This window comes from Cydia amplana, chromosome 12 (genome assembly GCF_948474715.1).
Source record: "Cydia amplana chromosome 12, ilCydAmpl1.1, whole genome shotgun sequence".
NCBI classification, from domain to species: Eukaryota; Metazoa; Arthropoda; class Insecta; order Lepidoptera; family Tortricidae; genus Cydia; species Cydia amplana.
This window is the reverse complement of record NC_086080.1, coordinates 10,384,942-10,409,481: the sequence shown is the minus strand read 5'-3', so window position 1 is coordinate 10,409,481 and position 24,540 is coordinate 10,384,942. Positions and strand designations below refer to the sequence as shown.

At 38.2% G+C, this 24,540-nt stretch overlaps 1 protein-coding gene across 1 annotated transcript in view; it reads left to right on the top strand.

The window, feature by feature from the left end:
• LOC134652964 (dorsal-ventral patterning protein Sog) overlaps positions 1 to 24,540 on the top strand; it is a 105,242-nt gene that overhangs the window by 48,573 nt on the left and 32,129 nt on the right. Inside the window, exons 2-3 of the mRNA XM_063508213.1 lie at positions 10,592 to 10,695; positions 10,886 to 11,015. Of these exons, the coding sequence (XP_063364283.1) occupies positions 10,592 to 10,695; positions 10,886 to 11,015 (234 nt within the window). The remainder of the gene's footprint in view (positions 1 to 10,591; positions 10,696 to 10,885; positions 11,016 to 24,540) is intronic.

The following is a 24,540-nucleotide window of genomic DNA, read 5'->3' as shown; positions in this document are numbered from 1 at the left end:
TGCTCGAGGCGTAGTTTTGGTGGCCCACACGCCAAGCTGTAAATGCCAAACTGACAACATAAACAATGAGCAACTATGTCTCGTCAGTTATATAGTAAATGCTTTACGCCATATTGTACAGTTTATTAACGCGAAGTTGGCATCTCAGCTCGCCCATTAATCTCCACATAATTAAATGATCAAGTGAAATTATATTTAGCCCAGGAAACGGGGCCATACCCACGCTCGTCTCATCGCGCTTCGTCGCGTTCTATCAAACCACGCTGAAAACCCTCGTGAAAAGTCAACAGTCGCGACGGCGCGGTCGACACGGTTGTTATACACACCTATAGGTAGTTCTATACTTGTGGTGTGGTATATAGTCGTGTGCAGATAGCGGCGCCGAGACTCGTGCTCCCGATCTTCACACCCAAATATTGTTTTCGTTAGAGTTCATCGTCTCGTCTGGAAATTCAGGATTATTTAAATACGATGTGTATACAACTTGTCACGATGCGGCATCGTTACGTACTCTATATAAAAATGTCACAAAGTAATTTTGGAATGGCAATAACGTAGTCTCGACAAAGTACCTAACCGGAAACGTGATAAATCTTGAGTTTACTTTTGTTGGCATGTGAAATCCCTTTAGAAAAATCTTACGTGACATTAACATAGAAGAAAAGCCAGTTAGTCATAATTGGCTAGCCAGCGTAATGCAATGCATGTAAGTGGCTAGACCGTCGTGTGTGCGAATATTATTGCCATCGACAATGTTGATCTGTGAGGGTTGTCGCAACCTGCACGCGTCAATTTACAGTACCATAAACTGGTAATATAAGATAACGCTGCACAAACGTTGTAAGGAATAAAAATTGTAAATCATAAAATACTATCCTGTGGTCGACGACTATATAATATTTCTCAGTGAATACGGTTTAAAATGCTCGTTGGCGTGCGGTAACCCTAAGGACAGCGACCCTGTCGCAATTAAATTTGCATTCTTGCCGTCTAATTGATAAGTTTGTTGGTAGATACAATTAAAATAGATTGGTGGGCGTTACTCTCGAGGTGTACATAGTGATCCCGTCGGCACATCGTCCCTTCTAGTCCAATCCTCAAGTTAGAGGTCTTAATTGGATTACTTGAAACGACATTATGAGACTTATATGGATGGAAAGGTAAGAGGATATGTCGGCTCCGCTTAATATCGCTTAGCGCAGTAGTTATGTATGTATGGTCTTACTGCTAGTTATGTCGTAAAGCGATTTTGTGTCGTAGGTCGTGGTCTTGGCGAGCGTATTACGGCGAATTGTGTTCCCCGCATTATTGACTATTATCATTGTATTTCATTTAAATCTGTTCAATTGTAACAATATTATCATTGAGACGACCTTGTCTTTTCATTATTCGCGGTCTATTTTCATAAGAATGTTTCACCAGTGTTCAGACAAAGCTATTCTAATATGACAGATAGAATTATATTTTATCTGGACGTGGAAAGTATGCATAGACGCTAAATCGGTGGCTGGGTGGCGGCGCGACACGACAAACTCGCGAATATTTATTAAGTATGTTTTTATGAGGTGCAACCGTACGATACTCACTACTTAGGCATTCGTAGAATAATAAATTATACGTGATATTTTTGTTAGGATATTGGCTCCCGTCCACGGTTTTCTCCTGGGCGCTTCCATGTAAAAAACAAGGAAAATATTTTCATTACAAAACTTAATTTTAGTAGCTAATTTAAGTATGATGTAAAGGAAACTTAAATTCAATTATTCCAATGGTTTTCCACGAGGCGCTTTAGGCAGAGGCTTAAAAGCAGATATCTTGTACCACTTAAACTGTCTACACCTCGTAAAACTGTCTCAATATAAGTCATCCAAAAATTATAAGAGTATAAAGATCACGTCCGCGGTCAACAAAAACGCTCGATAAGGAAGGAGAATGATTTATGTGATTTTTATGGCTCCTACTAATTGGTTCGACAATGTATATGGCCTCTGCGTCGCCTTCTTGCATTTTAATTAAGAAACACTGGAAATAAACATATGTATATGTTGAATTATGGACATTTAGAACGAGAAGAACCAGTCACAATTGCGACAAGCAGGCGCCGGCGCGCTGAATGAAGTCTATAATAATAAACATGGGGCAAGTGCGCACAGTTTTATAGCGATATGGTTTTGTATATGCAAGATAAATTGAATATTTATTCGTACAAAACCTATGTTGTACCCGCTTGATACTACTTTTTTTTAAAATTTTTATATTTTCGATTTTTATTTTCATCTAGTCGTCCTTTAAGTAACTAAATATGTATATCGACAACTTTAATTATGTATCAATATCATGCCACATATAATAAGGTAACAAGTTAGTAACCCCGCTTCTAAAATGATCTAGTAGTTTCCCAGTATATCTATCAAGAATTAATAGATCGACTCGGCGGAGGACGTTGCTTATAGATACCTATGTGGTAATACGTAACGATGAGTTTATAATTGCACGATTCTGACGTAATTGAAGTACCTAGGTAGAAAACGGGATATTACGATATACCGATGAAATTAAAACAATTAAATAGCAGACAATTAATGTGTCATATAAACTGTGCAACGGTTATAAGATAGGGTGAAATTTGGATGATACGATTGAAATAACTAATCCCTAGTTTTGTTCAGGCTATACGTCGATTAAGAAAAAAACTGTGTAGTCGTGTGTCTACAATTATCAGAGGACAATTCAAACTTACACTGTGACATCAAAATGACTTAATCAGTATGAATGAAGTATCGGCCTCAACAACCAGAACAAGGGCGCGTAGCCAACGTGCAATCGTTATCGCTCCGTAGCGAACGAAACGTTGTCACTGTACACACTAGTGGGGAAGAGTGATAGGGAGAGATGACTACGATGCGCTACGGAGCGTTAACGATTAGCACGTTGGCTACGCGCCCAGTTGCGTAACTTTCATGTCATGAGTTCCATGACTGTAGCTGTCCATCTGTAAAAAGACTCGAAAAAAAATAGGGAGCTACGTCAACAACCTGACTAACAAAATAAGTTTGTAAAAAAAAAGATATCTATGGGCTTCTATTGGTTACTGTACCTCCCTTTTCTCACTTTTTTCATCATCAGGCGGTCTAGCATGAGTTGCGTTCTCGCGCGCTACTCCATAGTCCCATACTCGCGCATACGTAAGTCGCGCAAGATGTTGTAAGTTGCGGCAACTCATGCTAGACTGCAAGATCAATTCTTTGTTTACATATTATGGAGCATAGGGTTTGTAGATTAAATAGTTTTACTTTGTTATTTAAGTTTATTTTTAATTAAATAAAGTTTCTCATTATTTCATTGTTATTTAAGTTAACCGTACCTTTTATACATACATACTCGTAACTCGCACCATAAATTAATACAGTATTCATTTTGGTAAACTTTCGACATGTTAAAGCGACCTTTGGTAACATTTAGTCAGAAATATAATCTGTGTTATGATTATCTTTAGTATCGAGATGAACGCATTTCAGATGTGTCATTGACCTATATATATTGGTCTATATATATTTATTGGGTATCGACATGTTCGTGGAAGGAGCAGGAAGGCGTCTGCCGTCAGCCTTGCCCGGCGGCGCGTGTTGCGAGTGCGAGGCTACCGGCCATACAGCGGCCCTCTGTGATAGCCATGTACCTAGCAGACAGTTTTACCTGATACTTCATAGGTGAGGAAGTTGTCAAGTCTGGAGGTTAGTTCGCAATTGAAAATTTAAAGAACTATTCTTAGATTGGAATGAAGTATTTGGCTAGTTCGCTAGTTCTTATGGATACTAAAAAAACAAGTAGTATATGTATTTATTTATAAAGTTATTTTGTTAAAAAAAATTATGCAGATGACGCTAATTCAGCTTCGAGCACAACAGAGCCTCCACGCCTAGGTCACTTTATACGTGTAACTTAGTACATTGTTAAAATATATTAAATAACTATTTATGTACGAGTATATGTTGCGGTAAAAATTATGAATTTATGAATAAACAGACATCAATTTGCCAAAATCCAGATTTAAGCTCGTATCGGACTCCTATATATTTGAATTAAATTTTATGGCCAAAATGTTCTTAGTTCTTTTCGCGAATCAGATTTGAGCGCTGGCAATTAATTTACTTATAATATATATTAGATAATACTACGTCAAGGAAATTAAAATCTTGCGCGTGTAGGGGACTTTTTGAATAACCCATTAATCACTATCTGTCAAAATATTTACCGTAGCTATTAGATGCGTAGTATTAGAGGACGCTGGTTCGATTCCAGCCTTGGTCACTTTTTCTTAGTATATGACATTTATTCAAAGCGTAGTATTTTCTTAATAATTCCTAGAAACTACGATGAAATAACTAGATTATGACCTATCAACAAAATAAAACAAACAATCGTATATTCTTTTTAATAGTCTGGTTTGTAACAAGTCATGAACTTGAAGTTATTAATGGAATTATCGATTAAATATAATGAGGACTTTATGTTTTGGCAACATTTTTGGTACGGTAGACCAATAAAATAATAATATAAAGTATTTACGAACGTTGTATTATTAGAATACTCATATGATATTTGTACCTCTAGCAACGCGAAATGAAATTTATATTTAATGATAGGTACTATGCTAATGTGATTTGTTTTACATACTATGTGTAATAGAAATAGTTTAAACAGGTGGCGTGCGTCTACTCTTTTACCATTTGTGTCGTAGTTGATGATAAAGTATAATTTTATTTATATGGTAGTTAATTATGTGTGTTTGAAACCGGAGAGGCGTCGTTATGTCCAGGTGCGACTTGTCTTATGAAAATTAATGAAACACCACAGACCGCTTGTCGTCTTTCTTAAGTAGGTAGTGATTAGTCGAAATAATGCATTTAGTAATTAATACGAGCAATCCAACCATTATTGTATGGCACTAATACTATGTTCTGCCCAAGCCAAGTATTAAAAAAAACGATATTTTTCTGCCTCTTTATAGTTATCTTATCTAATAATTGACTTTTTATCTTATGAGTGATTAAGATAAGAAAAATAAGTTAAAATAAGTGACTACGACTAGTTACATTACTTACTTATATATTGCAAAACGAAATCCACAAAAATGAAGCGAAAAAAACTGTGTATTCAGTTCCTAATGGAGTTCATGCAGAAGGAGACAACTAATACAAACTTATTTGTACCAACCTATTTTTTAGGTTTATTTTTATCTTCTTTATCAGATCAGATGGTTGAAAAAAAATAGTTATTAAATAATTGGCGGCCGCATATCTAGAATCTTTAGAGGTACTGCGGGATCTGGCGCTTAACATGGGCACATTCCTTTGAATTCTATTATACCACAAAAAACTTCATTGTATTTCTGACATACTCGTAGTACATATACTGCAGAAATTAAACACCGAGTCCGTCTTCTGAATACTAATGGCCAGTCACTGGAGCAACTGTACTTCATTTGTACCATTTGTGCCATCGATGTTATGTCGTTTATAGAAGAATTATGCATAAATTATGATTGCTTGCGCTTATGAAGCGAAGCTAAAAACAATTAATACCTCGTTTATTACTCGGTCGATAATTTTAGTAAATATGTTAATTAATAAATGAAATCGGTATAATTGGTAGACGACACCATATTCAACTTTTTTTATCGTTATGTGTTCAATACCTACGTAGTACTATTGTACCTACGTAGTTTGTGTAAGTACGTAAATAAAAATGTATGTAACTCTCAGACAACTATGATGGGTCGGGGTTTTATACTAAAACGCGCTCTGTGTTTAGACTTGAGACTAGGGGCCCGATTCGGATTTTGTAATATACATCTATTAGATATCTTTTAGACATCGTCAAGATACGATAACGATATGTTTAAGATATAACCTGTCAAATTTGACATTTCCGCGATTCTGGAGATACTCTTGAACGATTTTCACAAGATATCACTTAGAGATCTAATTCACATCTAATAGATATCTAACACGATCTATCGTAAAAGTGTCATTGGTTTCCCGAATTGCGCTGCAAAAGAGAACTAGTTGAAATCTAAACTATAACGTATCTAGAATGGATCTAGTACGTGTCGTCTCTTGTGAATATCTTGAAGTTCGAATACGGCAATAGATTCACTGCTTTGACATCGTAACAGTTGATGCTTACATTGCTTACCCATCACGACCTTACGCCGTCTTAAGGATGACTTACGCTAGACCAGGCCGAGGCGTCCGACAAGTCATTTTCTATGACGGCCGATCACGATCACGTGGTGTTTTCCATAGAAAACTAATCGCCGGAAGCTCCGACCCGGCCCCGGCTCGGTTTAGCGTGAGTCATCCTTTACCTGTTTATATTTGTTAAAACGCGTAGGTACCTATTCATATTACATCCCGATTATCTATGTTTAAATAAAGTGAAGAAAATATTTATGTCGCTGTAATGTAGTAGTAAGTACTTACAAGTTTTAATTATTGAGACTTAATGGACTTAGATGTGTTGTGTACCATTGTCCATCTTTGTTTTATTAATAAGTAGCCGTTTGTTGTAAGTTAGGTCAGAGTTGCCGTGTCCAAGCGGTACACAATTGTACAATGCTCTTCGCTGTTACAATGTACCAACATTCCGAATCACAAAATACCACAACCCTCAGGATTAGGGTATCAACGGGGAGAGCAAGATTTGCCTTAAGCTCTTAAAGATTATATATGTAGGTTAGGACAAGGTTGAATCTAAATAATAATGATAAAAAAAATGATATCTATAATGAATACGAAGGTCGCCAGATGTTTTTAAATCCTATTGTTTTTTATTACTCAATTTTAATTTAATTTTTATTATATTAATTCGATTAAATCGGTGTGAAAACTTATTAGCACTAACTGCACCTGCCGTGACACCCGATACTCTTCGCTTTACATAATACTCGGGCCACAGTGTGACGACCACGGCCAATATCTGCCAGTAGCAGACAATAAGGCTTGGAAAACTCATCTTTATGGTTGATGAAAGTAGTGTAAAAGGACGTGCCTAGTGTAATATCCACTACAGTGTTAAATGAACAAATGGGTCATTTTTTTAAAGAGTTTCACATAGCAACTCATCAAGGTATCAAGAGAAAACATGAAAATAGAGAACCTACCCTTATTTAGGTACCAATTCCCATAATTATTATCAGTGATATAATCCGAGCGACAGACATCCGTCCCATTTGAATATTAGATTAAAAGACAAGCTGGCAAGTACCCTTGCGCTGGTCTCGCCCACTCGTCCCGCATGTAAACTAGTCAGCGCATCGAGCGACTGTCAAAATATCCTGCTTAAGGCTAATTCGAACGCGAACAATTTATGCGCAGCCCACGCGCTGAAATACGGCGCACGCCTCTTTCTACCCTTTTACGAATAATATTTATTGAAGCGACTCGCGCACGCTTCAATGAGCCGACCATATGCTGCCCGTTTGACATGTAACTCATACTTATTGTGATCTATGACACAGTGTAGCCAAGCGGCCGCGGCCGTGCAGCGTGCATAGACTCCTTAGCATGTTTTAAGCGCTAAGTGGCCGCGCGTAACTTTACTATGGATCTATTTAATATGCAGCTAGGCGTCATCAGATCGGCATCTGCCATACGGACGGAAACTTCCCGATATTGAATTCAAAATAAAGATCGCGTAATGTATTGAAGCCATCTTCCATAAGCAGAGACGGCGCGCATACGGCGCGGCGCGCGTCGCCAATCCTTCATTTCTCCGGCGAAGTGCTTGAGACTGGCGCTGAGCCAGCGGTTCCGAGAACTCGGGAGAAGGTTACGCGACGTCTCGCCTCTCTTTATATGCCTAAATATTTCACGTCTTATTTACATAGGATGGTCCTCTTTAGCCAAGATTATTTCAAAGAGCTATCGTTTCATTTGCTCACGTAATACGAATAGGATCACTACAGGTATCAGTACGGGTCGGGTGCCGAGTCGTTAACTACCTACCTACTTTAACCGCATGAGGTCAGAGTGAAATTTATGAGTAGAATTTATGGTCGTTTGTTGTGGTAGGACCTAGACCTTTAGGGGAAATATATTTGAACCGTGGTACAAGCGGTCGCGCGAATGCCAGCGTCGTCGCTTTGATTGGACGGGAGGAGCCGCACCGATTTCTTGGCACTACATCACCACTCTTATTCGTTATTGAAAAATATTATTTATCATCGCCATTACAACCGTAAGTTATTTCATTCGTCAATTACTTCAAGGAAATCGATTTTAAAAATCAAAGAGAAGTTTACGATAGGTAATGTTTATGATTTCCGAAGTAATTAGTTACTATACCTACCTATACTTACATGAATCGCTGCTACGTTCGATACTTTACCGCAGTAAAATATATAGTAAAACTACCTACCAAAGTACATTGACTTATAGCTTTTATACACATTTACACCGGTATCTACTTAGGTTTCGCATTTATATGCAATTCTTGTTAGGAATAAAGTTTGTATTGTATCGTTGTACAACTCGTTTATTATTTGCAAAGTTGCATCAGCTTCGTGCTCCTGGCAGGGGAGAGAAATAACAAGAATAAAATATGTAAAATAGAGTGCTTGTCTGCTACAAGCGATTTACACATCGTGATTGTAGCATCCTGATCTGTATCGCGGCGCCGGGACCCTCCTTCCTTATTACGTGCGCCCGCGTCGATATCGAACAGGATCATTGTTCTCTTAATGACGACATGACAAACCAATTCGATGACAGGTTAAAATTGTGTATTCTTCACTAAGAAATATGTCGTACTGATTGTACTAAAAGAGAAATGTCGTTAGTCGACTAGTTATTTGAGAGATAAAACCAATTTATACATAGAAAAATAGAGTTAAAATTGTTTTTTTGGTGCGTACAAAAACATTTCAAATTGCGACCGATGCGCTTAATATGTACTGTACCTATTATTGTCGGGGATGTCTTAGGGTCACTGTGTATAGGGAAATTAATCCATTAAGAACATAAAACACATTAAGATCAATAATGTTCTCACGCAACGTGTCTGTTTATCAGTGCACTCGTGGAGTGAGGTTAATTAAATAGTTACGAGAGATAACAGTGACGCCTATTTATAGAGGACGGGGCACCTTATCGACCTGAGCCATCTGATAGCGAACTATCTACGGCACCGAATCGCCTGCGCCGGCGCCTCTATTGACAACTCCATTCCAATTAAAATGGACGTCTATCGATTCATCTCTTAAGGTTCTGTGCATCAAATATATATGTTGCAGTCAAAAATGTGAACTGGTCAAAAGAACTTTTAACCGACAATAACAGGCAAAACTGCTTTTGACGAGCATGTTGGTCAAAAGTAGTTTTACCTGAAAATCATACCTATTTCTGGCAGCAGTTTCGTTTTTAGGGTGTAGCAAAAAAAATAACCCTAACCTACCTATCTCTGGGAACAGTTTCGTTTTTAGAGCGTAGCAAAAAAAAAATAACCCTAACCTACCTATTTCTGGTAGCAGAGAATTTTACCCCAATGTAGCAAATATTACCATACAAATCCTAAAAACTAGCCCAAAATTACATAAAAACAAATTTCTATGTAAAAACTGTCAAGTGCGAGTACTTTTGACTGATAGTAACAATCACAATTACTATTAACCAATGATTTTCAGGTAAAACTACTTTTGACCAACATGCTCAGTCAAAAGCAGTTTTGCCTGTTTTTGTCGGTTAAAAGTTCTTTTGACCAGTTCACACTTTTGACTGCGACGTATACATCGGGAATGTTAAAGGTTTTTGGACCTTAATGACCACTTGGGTACTTAATGACCATCCGCCTTATAAATAAAAGTCCACTTAAAATCCGATTTGCTTTGAAATGTAACATCTACAATACACCACACACACACACACACACACACACACACACACACACACACACACACACACATTAAATAATTGCATTAAATCATGTTTTTTCTTTTTTTTAGTTCGCCTTTCTACACAGTTGCTGTATTTTCTCTGTATTATGTACTTGATTTGTGCAATAAATTGTTGTATTGCAATCGTTAATAGTCAAAAAAAAGAAATTTTTTTAGGCCTCAGGCGGCTTGAATTTATAACGTGACACTTTAGTTTCTAATATTTTAAATTTTAGCATCATTTCTCCGATTCCATGGATGAGTTGCCAATCTGTTACTGTTAAATTTATTTGGTAAACAAATATTTACATTCTAATAAAAGTATCGGATTAAAAGTCAAGAAGCAGAAACCTCTTCATAAGTCTGTGGTAATAGCTAGTAGTAATATTGAACACAAAATGGGCTGTCTCTCCATGAGAAGCTAATAACGACTGAAAATTACGAAGCCATGTCGGTGATATTAAATAGGTGTTATTATTCTTAGTTACATAGGCCGCTCGAGCTAGTTTAGAAGCCGACTCCTTAACAGCCTCGCCGAGGCACGACCAAAACCCGATCTAAGATGCCCTTAAGCCGCAGTTGTCGCCCCTATTTTAGGCTACACGCCCGCAAAGGTTCGATTGTTTCTCGTGTTACAATAAATTGTATTTGTTACAGAATGCCAGTTCGGCAAACAAGCCAAGGAGCTAGGCTCCAAATGGTTCGCGGACCTCGGCCCGCCTTTCGGAGTTATGTACTGCATCCAATGTGAGTGTGTTTCGGTACGTATTAACAACAGTTATTTTAATTGTAAACCAGGATTAGGCTCATCTGCGTTAACCGATATCAACTTTTAACTTAAACTATAGCCCCTTTATCGTATTCGCTTCACGCAACTGAGCCACGGAGCCTTATGTTGTTATATGGTTACGACGGACGTCTACGGTAATGATGGCAAATGTACTTTCACAGGTTCAAAAGAAACGTCGCGTAATGGCAAAAGTACACTGTCGCAATATCAAGAACGAATGTCCGGAGCCGTCGTGTGACACCCCCGTGCTGCTGCCCGGTCGGTGCTGTAAAACTTGTCCAGGGGATGACAGTAAGTCCACTATTCATTGTCCTCTTGTAAGATTTATGCGTAGACTTTTAGGTGGAGAATAATATAATTTATGGACACACAATAACAAAAGAGCATCAAGATAGTAGTCGGCAAACCAATCTAGATGGTGAGTTGGAGAAAATTAATGATGTACAAGCGCCAGCCGGTCCGGGGTTTAATTAGACGGAGACAGCAGCGCAGGAGTTCTGTTTGCTTACACTAGGCACTTTGCGATAATTTTATTGTAAACACGATAATGAAATTAGAGATAAGTGAGGTGATCGCTGACGGCAGGTCTGAGGGGCTACCGCGAACCACGTACGACGTGTTGCATCTCTGTCGCACTTGTAATTTCGTACGTAAGTATGACAGGGAGGCAACACGTCGAACGTGGTTCGCGGTAGGCCTTCTGCTCCTAAGGCGGCGCCGGCCGCGTGCTCGCTGCTGCGCGGCCTCCGACGTTGCCGTCGACGACGTGCTACGCCCAAATCATTCTTAATTATAGCTGGTCAACCAAATCTTGTCAGTAAAAAAAGGCGCGAAATTCAAATTTTCTATGGGACGATATCCCTTCGCGCCTACATTTTTCAAATTTGCCGCCTTTTTCTACTGTCAAGATCTGGTTGACCAAGTATAAATGATGTCACGTTTGTTTTGAGCTAAATGCCTGACTGATGTCATGATTTTTTCGGCTAGTCATTTGATAGCAAGTGATGCACGAGCGGGTACGGCTTACTACCGACTAAAATAATAATACGTAACGAATGTTCGTTCAACTTCTGTGATGCTTGATCGGTTTATGATACCTTCTAGACTTTTATTAATATTAGCGTAATGTATTGCAGTATCGGTTACATTGGAAACGTATATCGCCGCCAACAGGTTTGCGAGTGACTCACGGCACATCTGTCGCGAAAACTATCCACACATGTGGAAATCGTGTGAACGACAATATATATTTTTCAAGTTTATAAACTTTTGTAGATAGGTAGGTATAATATAATGGCTTTGATGACCGTCATTTATTTACCATTTTGGGTTGATGTTGTGTCTAGCGAAATTCGACACTTTGGCACATAAAAACTTTAAATTAAATAATATATACAGGGTGACATTTGAGTCGTGATCAGTAATGTTTTTCTAACTCCATAAACAACGAGCAATTTAATGCCCCTACTCTTACTAAAATCAGCCAAGATTTTTTTATTTTTTTGTTTATTTTTTGTCATTTATTTTACTTTTACAAGTGGCAATGTGGTATTTAAACAGCTTTGTAAGATATTTCAAATGAAAAATTAAGTAAATTTTATTTCTAACTGGGACAAATGAAAAAATTGATGTCAATGACAGTTCCGATTCAAAGAGGCGATTCAATTTACTAATTTAAATATCTTAATAAGCCGTTGTAATATCCTAAATCCACGTATAAAAGTAAAATATTTGACAAAAAATAAACAAAAAATAAAAAAAATCTTGTCTTAGTTTAGTAAGAGTAGGGGCATTAAATTGCTCGTTGTTTATGGAGTTAGAAAAACATATTACTGATCACGACTCAAATGTCACCCTGTATATTGTTACTGTGAGGAACGTAATATGTACCTATATTATCTAGAGTTGTATAGGAAAAATGCTAAAATTGAGATGAAAGCGTCGTCGGCACTATTCACAAGAAATTACCCATTAGCATTATTCATCACTGTCGTTCCGTTCATCTTTCCATTAAGGAGGTATTTTTTGTAACATCGGCCAATTTACGAACTTTAAAGGGTAATTGCGGATCGTAAGAAAGTATGCGTATGTGGTTGACAGGACGACTGATGACAAATGATGGCGATCGTGAGTTCCCGCGCGATCCCACGAATGCCTCATCACTGAAGTATACTTACATATTTTGCACCTCTATTACTCGTATAGGTATTAAATTCCGATTGGAATAGTTTTGAAAGAAAAAACCGTTTAGTTTAACTTCCTGAATTTTTGATATCTAATGTCAATGTGGAAAAAAAAAAATTAATTAATTTATCTGTAAAGATGCTGTATTAAATGATAAACTTCGTTCATTTACCTAGGTATCTTGCTGACTTATATGACGAGTAGTCAAAGTTTCTGTGCGTTGTCTGAAATAATCCTGGCGAATGCTACTTTTGCTTCAACTTTTTACTTAGTGCTAATCTCATTACTTCATTAGATATCTGTCGACGTTTATGCATTTCACATATGTACTTCCATATCCCGGTCGATATAAGTCTAGTGAAACTAGGTATAAAGTTAGTTTGATCATTCAAGAAAAAAAAAGAAAATAACCTTAATTTTGACTATATACACCTGAAAAATAAACTAATTCCACTTCAGTCTAATCAGTTATACTTATGACATCCGAAAATAACTGACTTATTTTCGATACTCACAATACCAGACGGCCTATCTATAAATAGCGTAACTAACTGCACATCATACAAAATATGCAGTAAGTCATAATAAAGTTCTCGCGTTATTAATATTTGTCCTGAACACCATTCAGGCAGTGATATTTTAAAAGCTCAAGGCATTTCCAATGAGAAAAGTGTACCTACAAAATTCCTGGCTTCTAAAAGTTTTTCATTCCGGTACTTATGTATAATCGGGGGGTCAGAACTCAGAAGCTGCGTCCGCGACGGCGGCCACTGCTGCCGACACAGCGTCTGCCTTCGTCCAGCGATTATATAGGGAGCATTACAATGGCATTACTCAGATGCACCGGGCGGTTGCAGAAATGGCACGCGCTGCCCCCCGACCCCCTCCGTTGCAAATATAGCTGGTGCTGATGGTTATTCCGGGCGCGGACGTCGACCCGAACGCCGCGACGCCGTCTGCGCTCCTTTTTAGCGAACGATACTTCACAACCGACGCATTTTTGCAAATTAATATCGATAATGTCAACGAACGTGTGCCATCACTACGTTACGTAAGTGACGTTTTCGTCCGAGGATTTTATATGTACCTAAATGCTACCATGTTATCGTAAAATTGTAGCAGATGGTTAAGAGCCAACAGGAGTGGTCATTTCTCCATACATTTGTATGAGGAAACAGTCGAGTACATTTGTACTCGACTGTTTCCTCCGTGGGTTTTGAAGCTAGAGCAATGATTTTTTCAACACAGATTAATATTATGAATATCTGTGTCGGACCGTTTTGCTTTTTTTGATATTTTTGTTTTTTAAGGCGCTAGAGCCCTTCAAAAATGGCCAAAATGGCCTAATTGACTATGCCGCAATGAGAGGCGCGCTATTCAAAACTTATATCAATTAGCCAAAAAAGCAAAACGGTCCGACACAGATAATGTCATAATCACTTAGATTTCCAAATTTGGTTACGATTGGTTAAGTTTTGGAGGAGGAAACAGTCGAGTACGAAACCTCGATTTTTGAGATTTTTACGCAGGATTTTTCGCCTTGTCCTTATCGCACTAGTTTTAGGAGCCGCTTCCGTTAGCGAGACGGGTATATTTACCTAAAATATTTAAATCTCAGCTCCTGTTGGCTCTTAATTCTTGCGCGACCGCCACCGCTAATGCGCGTGTAAGAACCATGAAATTATCAATTTATCAGATGAAATTGGAATTAGATTTAACAAACGTAATGCAAGGCTTTGATAACGTTTTCTGTTATACATAGCTGTTTCCTTTTAAAGCTGCAATAGTAATTGTGCACAATCAATGCATCGTGGTCTTGGACAGGTATCCACACTGTACCTTTTGCTAAATATTTAGAGTCGGACCTAGGTAACTCTATTTGCAATGACATAGTGTGGAACTGTCATCGTAATTAGTTAATTATATTTACGAGTATTACTATTAAACTAAAATAAAACTATTTTAAAGGATTTTATGGCGTATTATGAATTTAAAATAACTCTCGACATAATACTATTACTTATTTTGTGTCGACGTTTCAAATTCTTTACAGCGTTTGTGGTCCACGGCGCGCTGAGGAAAAATATTCACCTTCGTCAAAGTTACAACGTGCAAAACTACCTACATACAAATGAGTAATGAACAAAAAGGATAAATTTAAGGCTGGCTGTACATGCAAAATAGTCTCAAATGGCTAGTTATACATTATAACTAATTTAACATTTTAACAAAGTACCTAAGTGGAGTCCAGACGGGATGATCAAATACATCAGATCCACTGAGTCGTGAAATGTATGGGGCCCAATACATTCCACGACTCTTCTCTTTCCGAACAGACTCTACATTGGTATATCCTTTCGTTAAGAAATTCCCTAGGTACATATATGTAAACCAAAACTTGTTTATTTTTTCTAAGATATTGGTTTAATTGACAATAGAAAAACTCAGATTTGAATCGAATTGCAAATCTGCAAATTAACTTCACAATAAAATGCATCGTAACTATAAAATACATCAAATCTGATTCATCGGCTGCCTTTGTAAGCACAGTTGGCCGTCTGCCGCCCGTTTGCTGTAATAACATGGTTTATCGGCCCTTTAACACTGTAAAATTGATAATTTTTAATTGAATCCTGGCCAGGTGTTGTGATAATAATGAATCGGATTTCTTGCTCGCAAATTGAATTATCTAAATACAAAGCCTTGGCTTGGACCGTACTTGTAACTCGCTCGCTACTCGGTAACAGACAACGAAAATATTAATTAACTGTCGTGTCACATGCTGTTTTGGTCGGTGATTTTTTGACATGGTTGAGTTAGTTTTAACATGTTTATATAAATATCGATGAGCTAGTGTTTAAGGCGGGTAGCACAAACAAAGGCTCAGGAGTCAAGTCGGCGGGCGAGAGAGCGCCTTTCACGGTTCATTGGGCATCGCATCGCCGACCAGTCGATCACGAGTGTATCTAATTCAGTGTACTGCAAGTGCCTCCGAGGAATTTGTTTTGTGCACGCCGATGCCGCGTACAATCGCCGTTTTATTTTCGTGAGATCAGTGTCTTTGCCGTTGCATCGCATTCCTCGCGGTATATTTTGTTTGCGCCTTTTTCAACTGTTTTGTGACTGTGAAAAGAATTGCTTTGATGTCGGCCTGCTTTTTTACCGTACAACTTTTTCACGTCGTTCGTCGAAAACGTCGGTCCCTCGTGAGAACAATGTATCATCATTATAAGGCGCTCCGGGTAGATTGAAGTGAGCGCGCCGAGAACTGAGTGGGAGTATGGAGGTGATGTTATCTTAAACGGCCTGAATGGGTGTATTTGTCGGCCGCAAGTGCGGTGATCGTTATTATTTTAATGTCGACTAATGAAGCAGCGCTAGGTGAATGCGGTTAGTGGGCAAGTTTATTGTGAGTAATAGCGGCGTGGTTTGTGGTGCGAACGGAGCGTGACCAGCCTGGCAGCTGGACGCGGGCGCAGCGGCGGCGGTGGCGCCCGGCCCTTTCTGATTTACCTCAAACATTAATCTTTTCATTAAACCGGGTCGGTGCGACGTATTTAAGTGACAATCGAATATCGACTCATTATAAGCTTGGCATATTTATGAACACCGCTACTTCTAGGCTTGGATAACAACGCAAGGAAAGCTGGCTCGGGCGTCACTGAGGCTTAGCCAGCGATGATTTAATATCAAGAGTTTTGCTGCATTTAAAAGATTGTTCGCGAGTTTATTGACGTCGTAAGATTTGTGAATGTTTGTAAAACAATGGGAGAAGTATAATGTGTAAATACAGAACATACGTGATGTACAAACACCGACGTCGCGCCGCCGGCGCCGGCGCCAGCGCGCCTCTTCGAGGACATGCGCACTTCCTTACTATTTAGGCACTTACGAGTACTAAAAAAATAGACTAGCCAAGCGAGTACTTCCTTGCTCTAGTCTACTTTTTGTACAGTCGAGTTCACTAACATCTTTACAAGCCAATGTTCGTTCCAAAATTATATTTACACGCCTCTAAGACACTGACCATAAGGTCGTGTAAATACTGTAAATATCATTTTGGAATGTTGGCTTGTACCTACAGTTTTTAAACCTTCCTAATACGACCTAATACTAAATATAGTTTTATAATTTTATGTACGTAAATTATACCATCGAATAAACTTATCACATACTATTTCAAGTACATTTTTCTCATTTGCATTTAAATTACACAATAGTGCAGGTGCACCAACCTTTACAATGTGGAATCACCTACCTACTTGTATTTGATCAGATGATTAGGTAGGTTAGTTAGGTACTTAACTCGATATTGAAGTAAGTGGGATTTCAATCAATTGAGTAATCTGATGTTAATCAGATTAGTTTAATGAATTCTGTTTTCAAATCATACTGACTATGCAAAACAAATACTAATATAGTGGTCCGTAAGTGTACATTTGATCATGTTAAATCAAATACCTAGGTTAGTTAGTATGCTGTAATGATTTGTTATGGATTCTACAATACCTATTTGCAGAATTATCTACGCGTGAAGTAAAAAAGTTAACCAGCTGAGCCGTGCTACTTCTCTTCCATGTCGGATTTTCCATTTCATTGTCTTAGCACGTCTATTTATCATAAAAGCTATAGTGAAAATATATGTACCTATCCATGTATGCACATAGATGACATAGTAGTCGCGAGGATGATGAAACTTCTTGTGATATTAGCATACTCCATTAGATAGATTTTTAAAATTTCCATTGCTACAAGATATCAAACTTCTCAACCGTATGAACCTTTTTAACGTGTAGGTACGTGAGACCTTCAATTCATAATCTTATTTAAGTCCAATGAGTTGGTAGGTATAGTACTGTACCTACCTAACGCATGTTTTCGCATTCTCTCTCTCCTGCATCTCATATGAAAATCTTACTATGCGAGTTGTATGTTGGACTTACGTCATTACTTATAATCTAGTGGATGTTTTGTTGTCGTAAACACGCTTCTGCGCTGGCGCCACGAATATACGGGTTAATGTATACGGCCGTGTTTGCATAAAGGGCATATGTGCCATCGAATCTTCTAGAGACATAAGCTCTTGTACATACACAGCAGGACAAGCGGCACTGATTTTATTCTGTTATCACTGCATCTGAAATTACGCGCGCTTGCAGTTTCATTTATCATCATGTTATATGAAACTGTTTCTCTTTTTATAACGTTTATTTAGATTTAGAGTATTAATACTCGTAGATCACAAATAGCCTAGTTGTATATACTTTTATTATCACTAAGTAGGTACTAAGTACTACTAAAGGAAAAAAGTACCTGGAAGTGCAACATTTTTTTTAACCAAAGTTTAAAAATAAATAAAATATGAATAGTTGAAGGGAATAGTTGCTAAAAGTGTGGCCGTTTTATTTTCCCAGTACGATAACGCGTACAGGATACATGTTAAAAGATGTTTATGAAATAATTTTTTGCAAATGATTGTATAAAGTAGGCACGAGGCATAATGATGGGGATAACCTATATTTTGGTGCCAAAATGTTATAAACGGCACAGTTATACGTTGAATTAGACGCGAAACAAGAATAACCCGAGGTCAACGACATATCTGTTCATTGATATCCACTTTTTGTTTTGATTACGATTAAAGCTCTATTTTATAGGTAGATACGAGTATTTACTGTGGTACCTAGTGGGAGTGGGAACGGGAACTGATGAGTGAAAAAAGTACTTAGGTTAGTTTTCATTACATTTTCAATATTTATACTTTGATCGAATTTTACGTAGTTACTTATAATTGGTAATCAGCAAGATGTTTAAAATGCGAAAGTTAAAACAACAGTTTTGTCTTATAATGTTAGCTCAAGTATGTGTCTAGGCGTGAGCCGGTAGGTATTACGTGCGTAAAAGGTCACAGGCGAGACGCAAAGGCTATTTGGAAAGTGGTCTGGCGCCAGCATTACGCACATCGAGCACTTAAACTTGTAGCTAGTATTCTAGTATAAACTAACCTGTCGATTTTATAGCGGAAAACAATATATTACATATATATTATTATATATATTAGTGTAGCGATATTTTTAGTGTGACGAAATTTTACTATTCTTCATAATATTTCTAAAACTAATAACAGATATTTTCATACTGTGAGGCCGTCTGACATAACATGGCAAAACATTAGATGGTATTCACCTGGGGGTCACCCCATATTTTTAACCGACTTCCAAATCTAAAAGGAGGAGGTTATCAATTCGGTTGTATGTTTTTTTTTATTTTTTTTATTATTTTTTTTATTTTTTTATTTTTTTTTATGTTTGTTACTCCATATCTCCGTCATTACTGGACCGATTTTGAAAATTATTTTTTTGATTGTATGTATATGCATACAGATTGGTCCCGTTTTTGTCAAAACCCAGTTCTGATGATGGGATCCATGAGGAATCGAGGGAACTCCTCAAATCTTAAAGGCACACATATAGTGATTTTTGTATTTTTATCAACAAATCAAGCATATACATTCAAAAAAGTGACATTTGATGAAGTGGAACTGCTGATGATGATCAGAACGGAACTCTTCAACGATGCATAGCACACGTCTGACGATTTGTCCTCTTCGTTATGTTTGTTAAGCAAGTTAAGTTTTTAAGATACATTTTTGTCAAGCTCGAGTGCTGATGATGGGATCCATGAGGAATCGAGGGAACTCCTCAAATCTTAAAGGCATGCGTATAGAGATTTTTGTATTTTCATCAACAAATCAAGCATATACATAAAAAAAGTGACATTTGATGAAGTGGAACTGCTGATGATGATCAGAACAGAACTCTTCAACGACGCATAGTTCACGTTTGGCGATTTGTCCTCTTCGTTATGTTTGTTAAGCAAGTTAAGTTTTTAAGCCACAATTTTGTCAAGCTAGTGTTCTGATGATGGGATCCACGAGGAATCGAGGGAACTCCTCCAATCTTAAAGGCATGCGTATAGAGATTTTTGTATTTTCATCAGAAAATCGAGCATTTTCATTAAAAACTGTCGCATTTGATGAAGTGGAACTGCTGATGATGATCATAACGGAACTCTTCAACGACGCATAGCTCGCATTTGGCGATTTGTCCTTTTCGTTATGTTTGTTAAGCAAGTTAGGTTTTTAGGCACATTTATGTCAATCTCAAGTCCTGAACATGGTATCCATGAGGAATCGAGGGAACTTCTCAATTCTTAAAGGCATCCGTATAGAATTTTATATATATTCATCAGAAAATCAAGCATTTACATTAAAAACTGTGGCATTTGATGAAGTGGAACTGCTGATGATGATCAGAACAGAACTCCTCAACGACGCATAGTACACGTTTTGTGATTTTCAATTTCGATTTTGACTTGGATTGGGCCCCGGACTCCGGACTCGGACCCGTACTCGGACTCGGACCCAGACCCGGACCTTGACCCGGAAAACCACTATGATACCTAAACTAAATCAACCACTATGATTACCATAAAATGTATACATATTACCAAATAAAGTATAAGCACCGTTAAGTGGGTCAGGCTAGTACGAGGGGCGTTCAATATATAATGAGAATGAGATGTAAACTCTTTAAATATTAGGAAAGTAAATACTGGCCGGTAAATCTAATCTACCTTGCTGATTGCCATGAAAAAAAAAACTAACTGTTTTTTGTTTAAAAAAAAAATACGGCGATTTCTTTGCGATGCTATTGAGTACGTTAGCGAAAATGGAGAAAAATTGAAATGCGCGCCGTTATCAAATACTTGTGTTTGAAAAATTTTTCTACAGACCAAGTCAATTTAGATTTACGGGACACTTTAAGGTCTAATGCTCCTCCGTATCCGACAGTCGCACGTTGGTGCGCCGAATTTAGACGTGGAAGAACATCGACCATGGATGACCCCCGCTCCGGACGCCCTACTACAGCAGTAACTGAAGAAATTGTGAAAAAAGTCGAAAACTTAGTTTTGGCGGATCGTCGTGTCACGGTTCGTTTTATTGCTGAAAATGTAAAGATTTCAACGGGGAGCGTGCATAATATTTTACATGAACGCTTGGGTATGAAAACGGTATCAGCGCGTTGGGTACCCAGAATGCTTACTGACACGCAAAAACAAACTAGAGTCGAGATTTGTCAAGAAGGTTTGGACCTGATACAGCAAGACCGGGAACTTTTTTTGGCGCGATTTATAACAATGGACGAAACATGGCTCTATCATTACGACCCTGAAACGAAACTCCAGTTTATGACATGGAAAAGGCCATCATCTCCAACTCCGAAGAAATTCAAGGTGGGCCCATCTGCCGGTAAGGTCATGGGCTCTGTTTTTTGGGATGGTAAAGGGGTCGTAATGATTGAGTATCTCGAGCATGGAGCCACTATTACGGGCACTTTATATGCCAAACAAATAGCAACATTGCGCAATGAGATCCGTGAAAAACGGCGAGGTAAACTCTCGAAAATTGTGTTGTTCCATCAGGACAATGCACCGGCACACAAGTCCGCCGTTGCAATGGCTGCAATACGTGATGCTGGGTTCGATATCCTTAAGCATCCTCCGTATTCACCAGACCTCGCCCCTAGTGATTTCTACCTATTTCCGAGATTGAAGGAATACCTAAGAGGCAAGAAATTTGAAGACGACGACGCGGTAGTCGCTGCAGTACAAGATTTTTTAAGTACTCAAGATGAAACCTTTTTTAGAAATGGAATTTTAAGTTTAGAAAAAAGATATACTAAGTGTATTATGCTAAAAATAAAATAATATTTAATAAAAGTTGTATATAACATACTCATTCTCACTTTTTATTGAACGCCCCTCGTAGTTAGAGAAGTCGGTTTTTTTCTATTAAAGATTATTATTACTTTGTGTCCTAAAACAAAACTGCAAAAACTCCCTACATCTAATAAATGGAAAAATTATACTTATCTATTGATCCTCAACAAGGTTATCATATTATGCAAAAAAGATTATCTACATTCTTATTTGCTTCTCAAGATCAAGGCTAACCATACATTCCGTTCAACTTAACCAATGGTTTGAGCAGCCTTGAGCGGTTCTGGAGACCTCTGGATGCGTCTCACCTTCGTTGATGACGTCCCACTAAACGGATTCCGCCGATGTCTAAATGTCCCGCTTTTCCTAACTAGGTATGTAGTATGAGGGCGTCGGAGGCAGTCCTTTATTAGACTACGCTGATGTCTTGGTTTTAAGGGCCCTGAAAGCAACTTATACCTGTTACCTATACCTTTCAAAGCGCGCCTTGACTTCGGCCGATAGGGATCTGTAGGAATAGGGATTCCTATCCCTACAGATCGATTTTGTTTTTATCTGTGACTATGAAATGGACAAATTATATATATTGGTCCTCAACAAGGTTTATACAGGTTTATATTTATTCTACAAACTTTTTAAACAACTGCTGTATACCTTTACTGTGTTCTATTTGTGCTATAAAACATTTTTTATCTTTATCTTTACTAAATAAATAAAAATAAATAAATAAAGGCGACTCGCTAAACAAGACGTTTTAACCCGTGGAGCGCGCTACCAAGACACGTGTGATGGTAACTCCATACTATTCTTGGTTCTGGGCGCTCCACGGGGATTAAACCAACGGCTCCGACTTATTCTTACCAGATTTTCTGATAATATAAGGTACAAACAGTAAAATATATACAATTATACTAAGTTACTTACCTTAAACTTAAAATGTAAATGTAAAATTGACTCTCCATAAAACATAGGTACCAATAAAACGGAGCAGTAATAGTCAATATCAGGGATGTTGCGGATGCCGATTTTTTGACATCCGCGGAAGCGGATGCGGATTCCGATTTTTAAAGGCTCACATCCGCGGATGAGGATGCGGATGCGGATACAGCAAGACCGAGACCGAGATAGGTACATAAAAAACGTCAAATATTACATTTTAGTAATTTTTATTTCAAAAAACCGGCCAAGTGCGAGTGGGACTCGCGTTCCAAGAGTTCCGTACATTAAGTCCCACTCACGCTTAACTGCTAATTTGTAATAGGTTTTTTTGGCTAATGACTAAATTACCTAGCAGTCTAGCACTTACGCCGATGCTAATACGTTCCTGTACCGACCTGTTCCACATCCGCATTAAATCCGCATCGATTTTATGCGGATGCGGATGCAGATGCGGATGTTGAAAATAATGCGGAAGTTCCGCGGTTGCGGATATTCGCAACATCCCTGGTCAATATTCCTCAACGAGCTAAGCCCTAACCACTCACCTTTATTCAGGAACGTCAAGGCAATGAAAGCTGCATTGTGGTGAAAGAATAACGACCGGCGACGCTCCTCATTACCCAAGGACGTGACAATACCGCGACGTCATAAACTGTAAATATGGCCGACGTGCGGCACAGATCACAACCACTAGATTGAGAATAGAGGTGTTCGGGCATTTTCATTTTAACTTGCACTTTAAAGCTCCACTTAAGTCGTGTTAGTTTCAGTAACGTCTAACCGTTACATTCCTGACAAAATGTATGGGATTTGACATTGACCGTCAGTTTTGTAACGATTGCTAATACTAACCGGCCGTTAAAGGTGCACAGTTAAGTGAAAATGCCCGTTTACAACTTTCGCATCGAGCTTCCCGTGATGACTCTTATTTCTACGTGGTAAACCTGTACTGGATGTACTTTCTAAGAAAGATATATCACAGTTACCCACACATTGTCATTCTCATAAGTAAAATCGCAAATTTACGTAAATTCATCATCAGTGTTAGGTAGGGCGATAACGTTTTTCGCAGCTCTCCAAGCCCAGGTACTAGGTGTTAATACGGCAAACATGGCCGTAAGTGGGAAAGAATAGGAATAAAAATTGAATTCTCAACGTATGCGTATTGTAAGATAGCGATTTGTATGTAACCGAATGGTCTGGCTTGCCATGGATTAATTTAGCGATATCAATGAGACTTTGTAGTCGCTTCCTAATGTGGAGTCTGGGGGAGGTAGTCTATGTCGTTCGGTTACTGTTTGCGCGTGCACAGATTATGATCCAGCATTTGGCGCCATTACCATGTTCATTGTTCATAGAAATGTGGCGCCGGCAACGGCGGCAACCCGTTCCTATGCAATTTTACGATCGGTCGCTTGCAAACACAGATTACTTACTCATTAGACGGAGTATGTCAATAATTTTGTAAGAGAACGCAACATTTTAATTTAGTTCGGTTATGTACGGCGCTTAAAAACAATTTACAAAAATAATATATTGTAGCATGAAATGGTGGGAGATGTAAATTATTAGTGTGACTTGCGGAGTAGTTCTTTGCAAAGAAAATACCGCCTATGTGGGCTTGACTGGTATTCTTTATAAAACGACACAGTACGGAGTCTCAGAGTTTAAGTTTACAAATGCTGTTTTCGTCACGTCTTCGTATCATGTTAATAGCAGCACCATGAATAGCGTATGACGTTTACAAACATCTGTTCAGAATTTTAACATTTCAACATTTCACGATCGTTCACGAGCGCGAAATGAATAATTCCTATTATGAAATTACGCGCGTTCTCTGCAAACGGAAACATGGAGTCAATAAACATCAGTTGCTCAATCGAATGATTTTACGCTGTAAGTGCATCTTTGG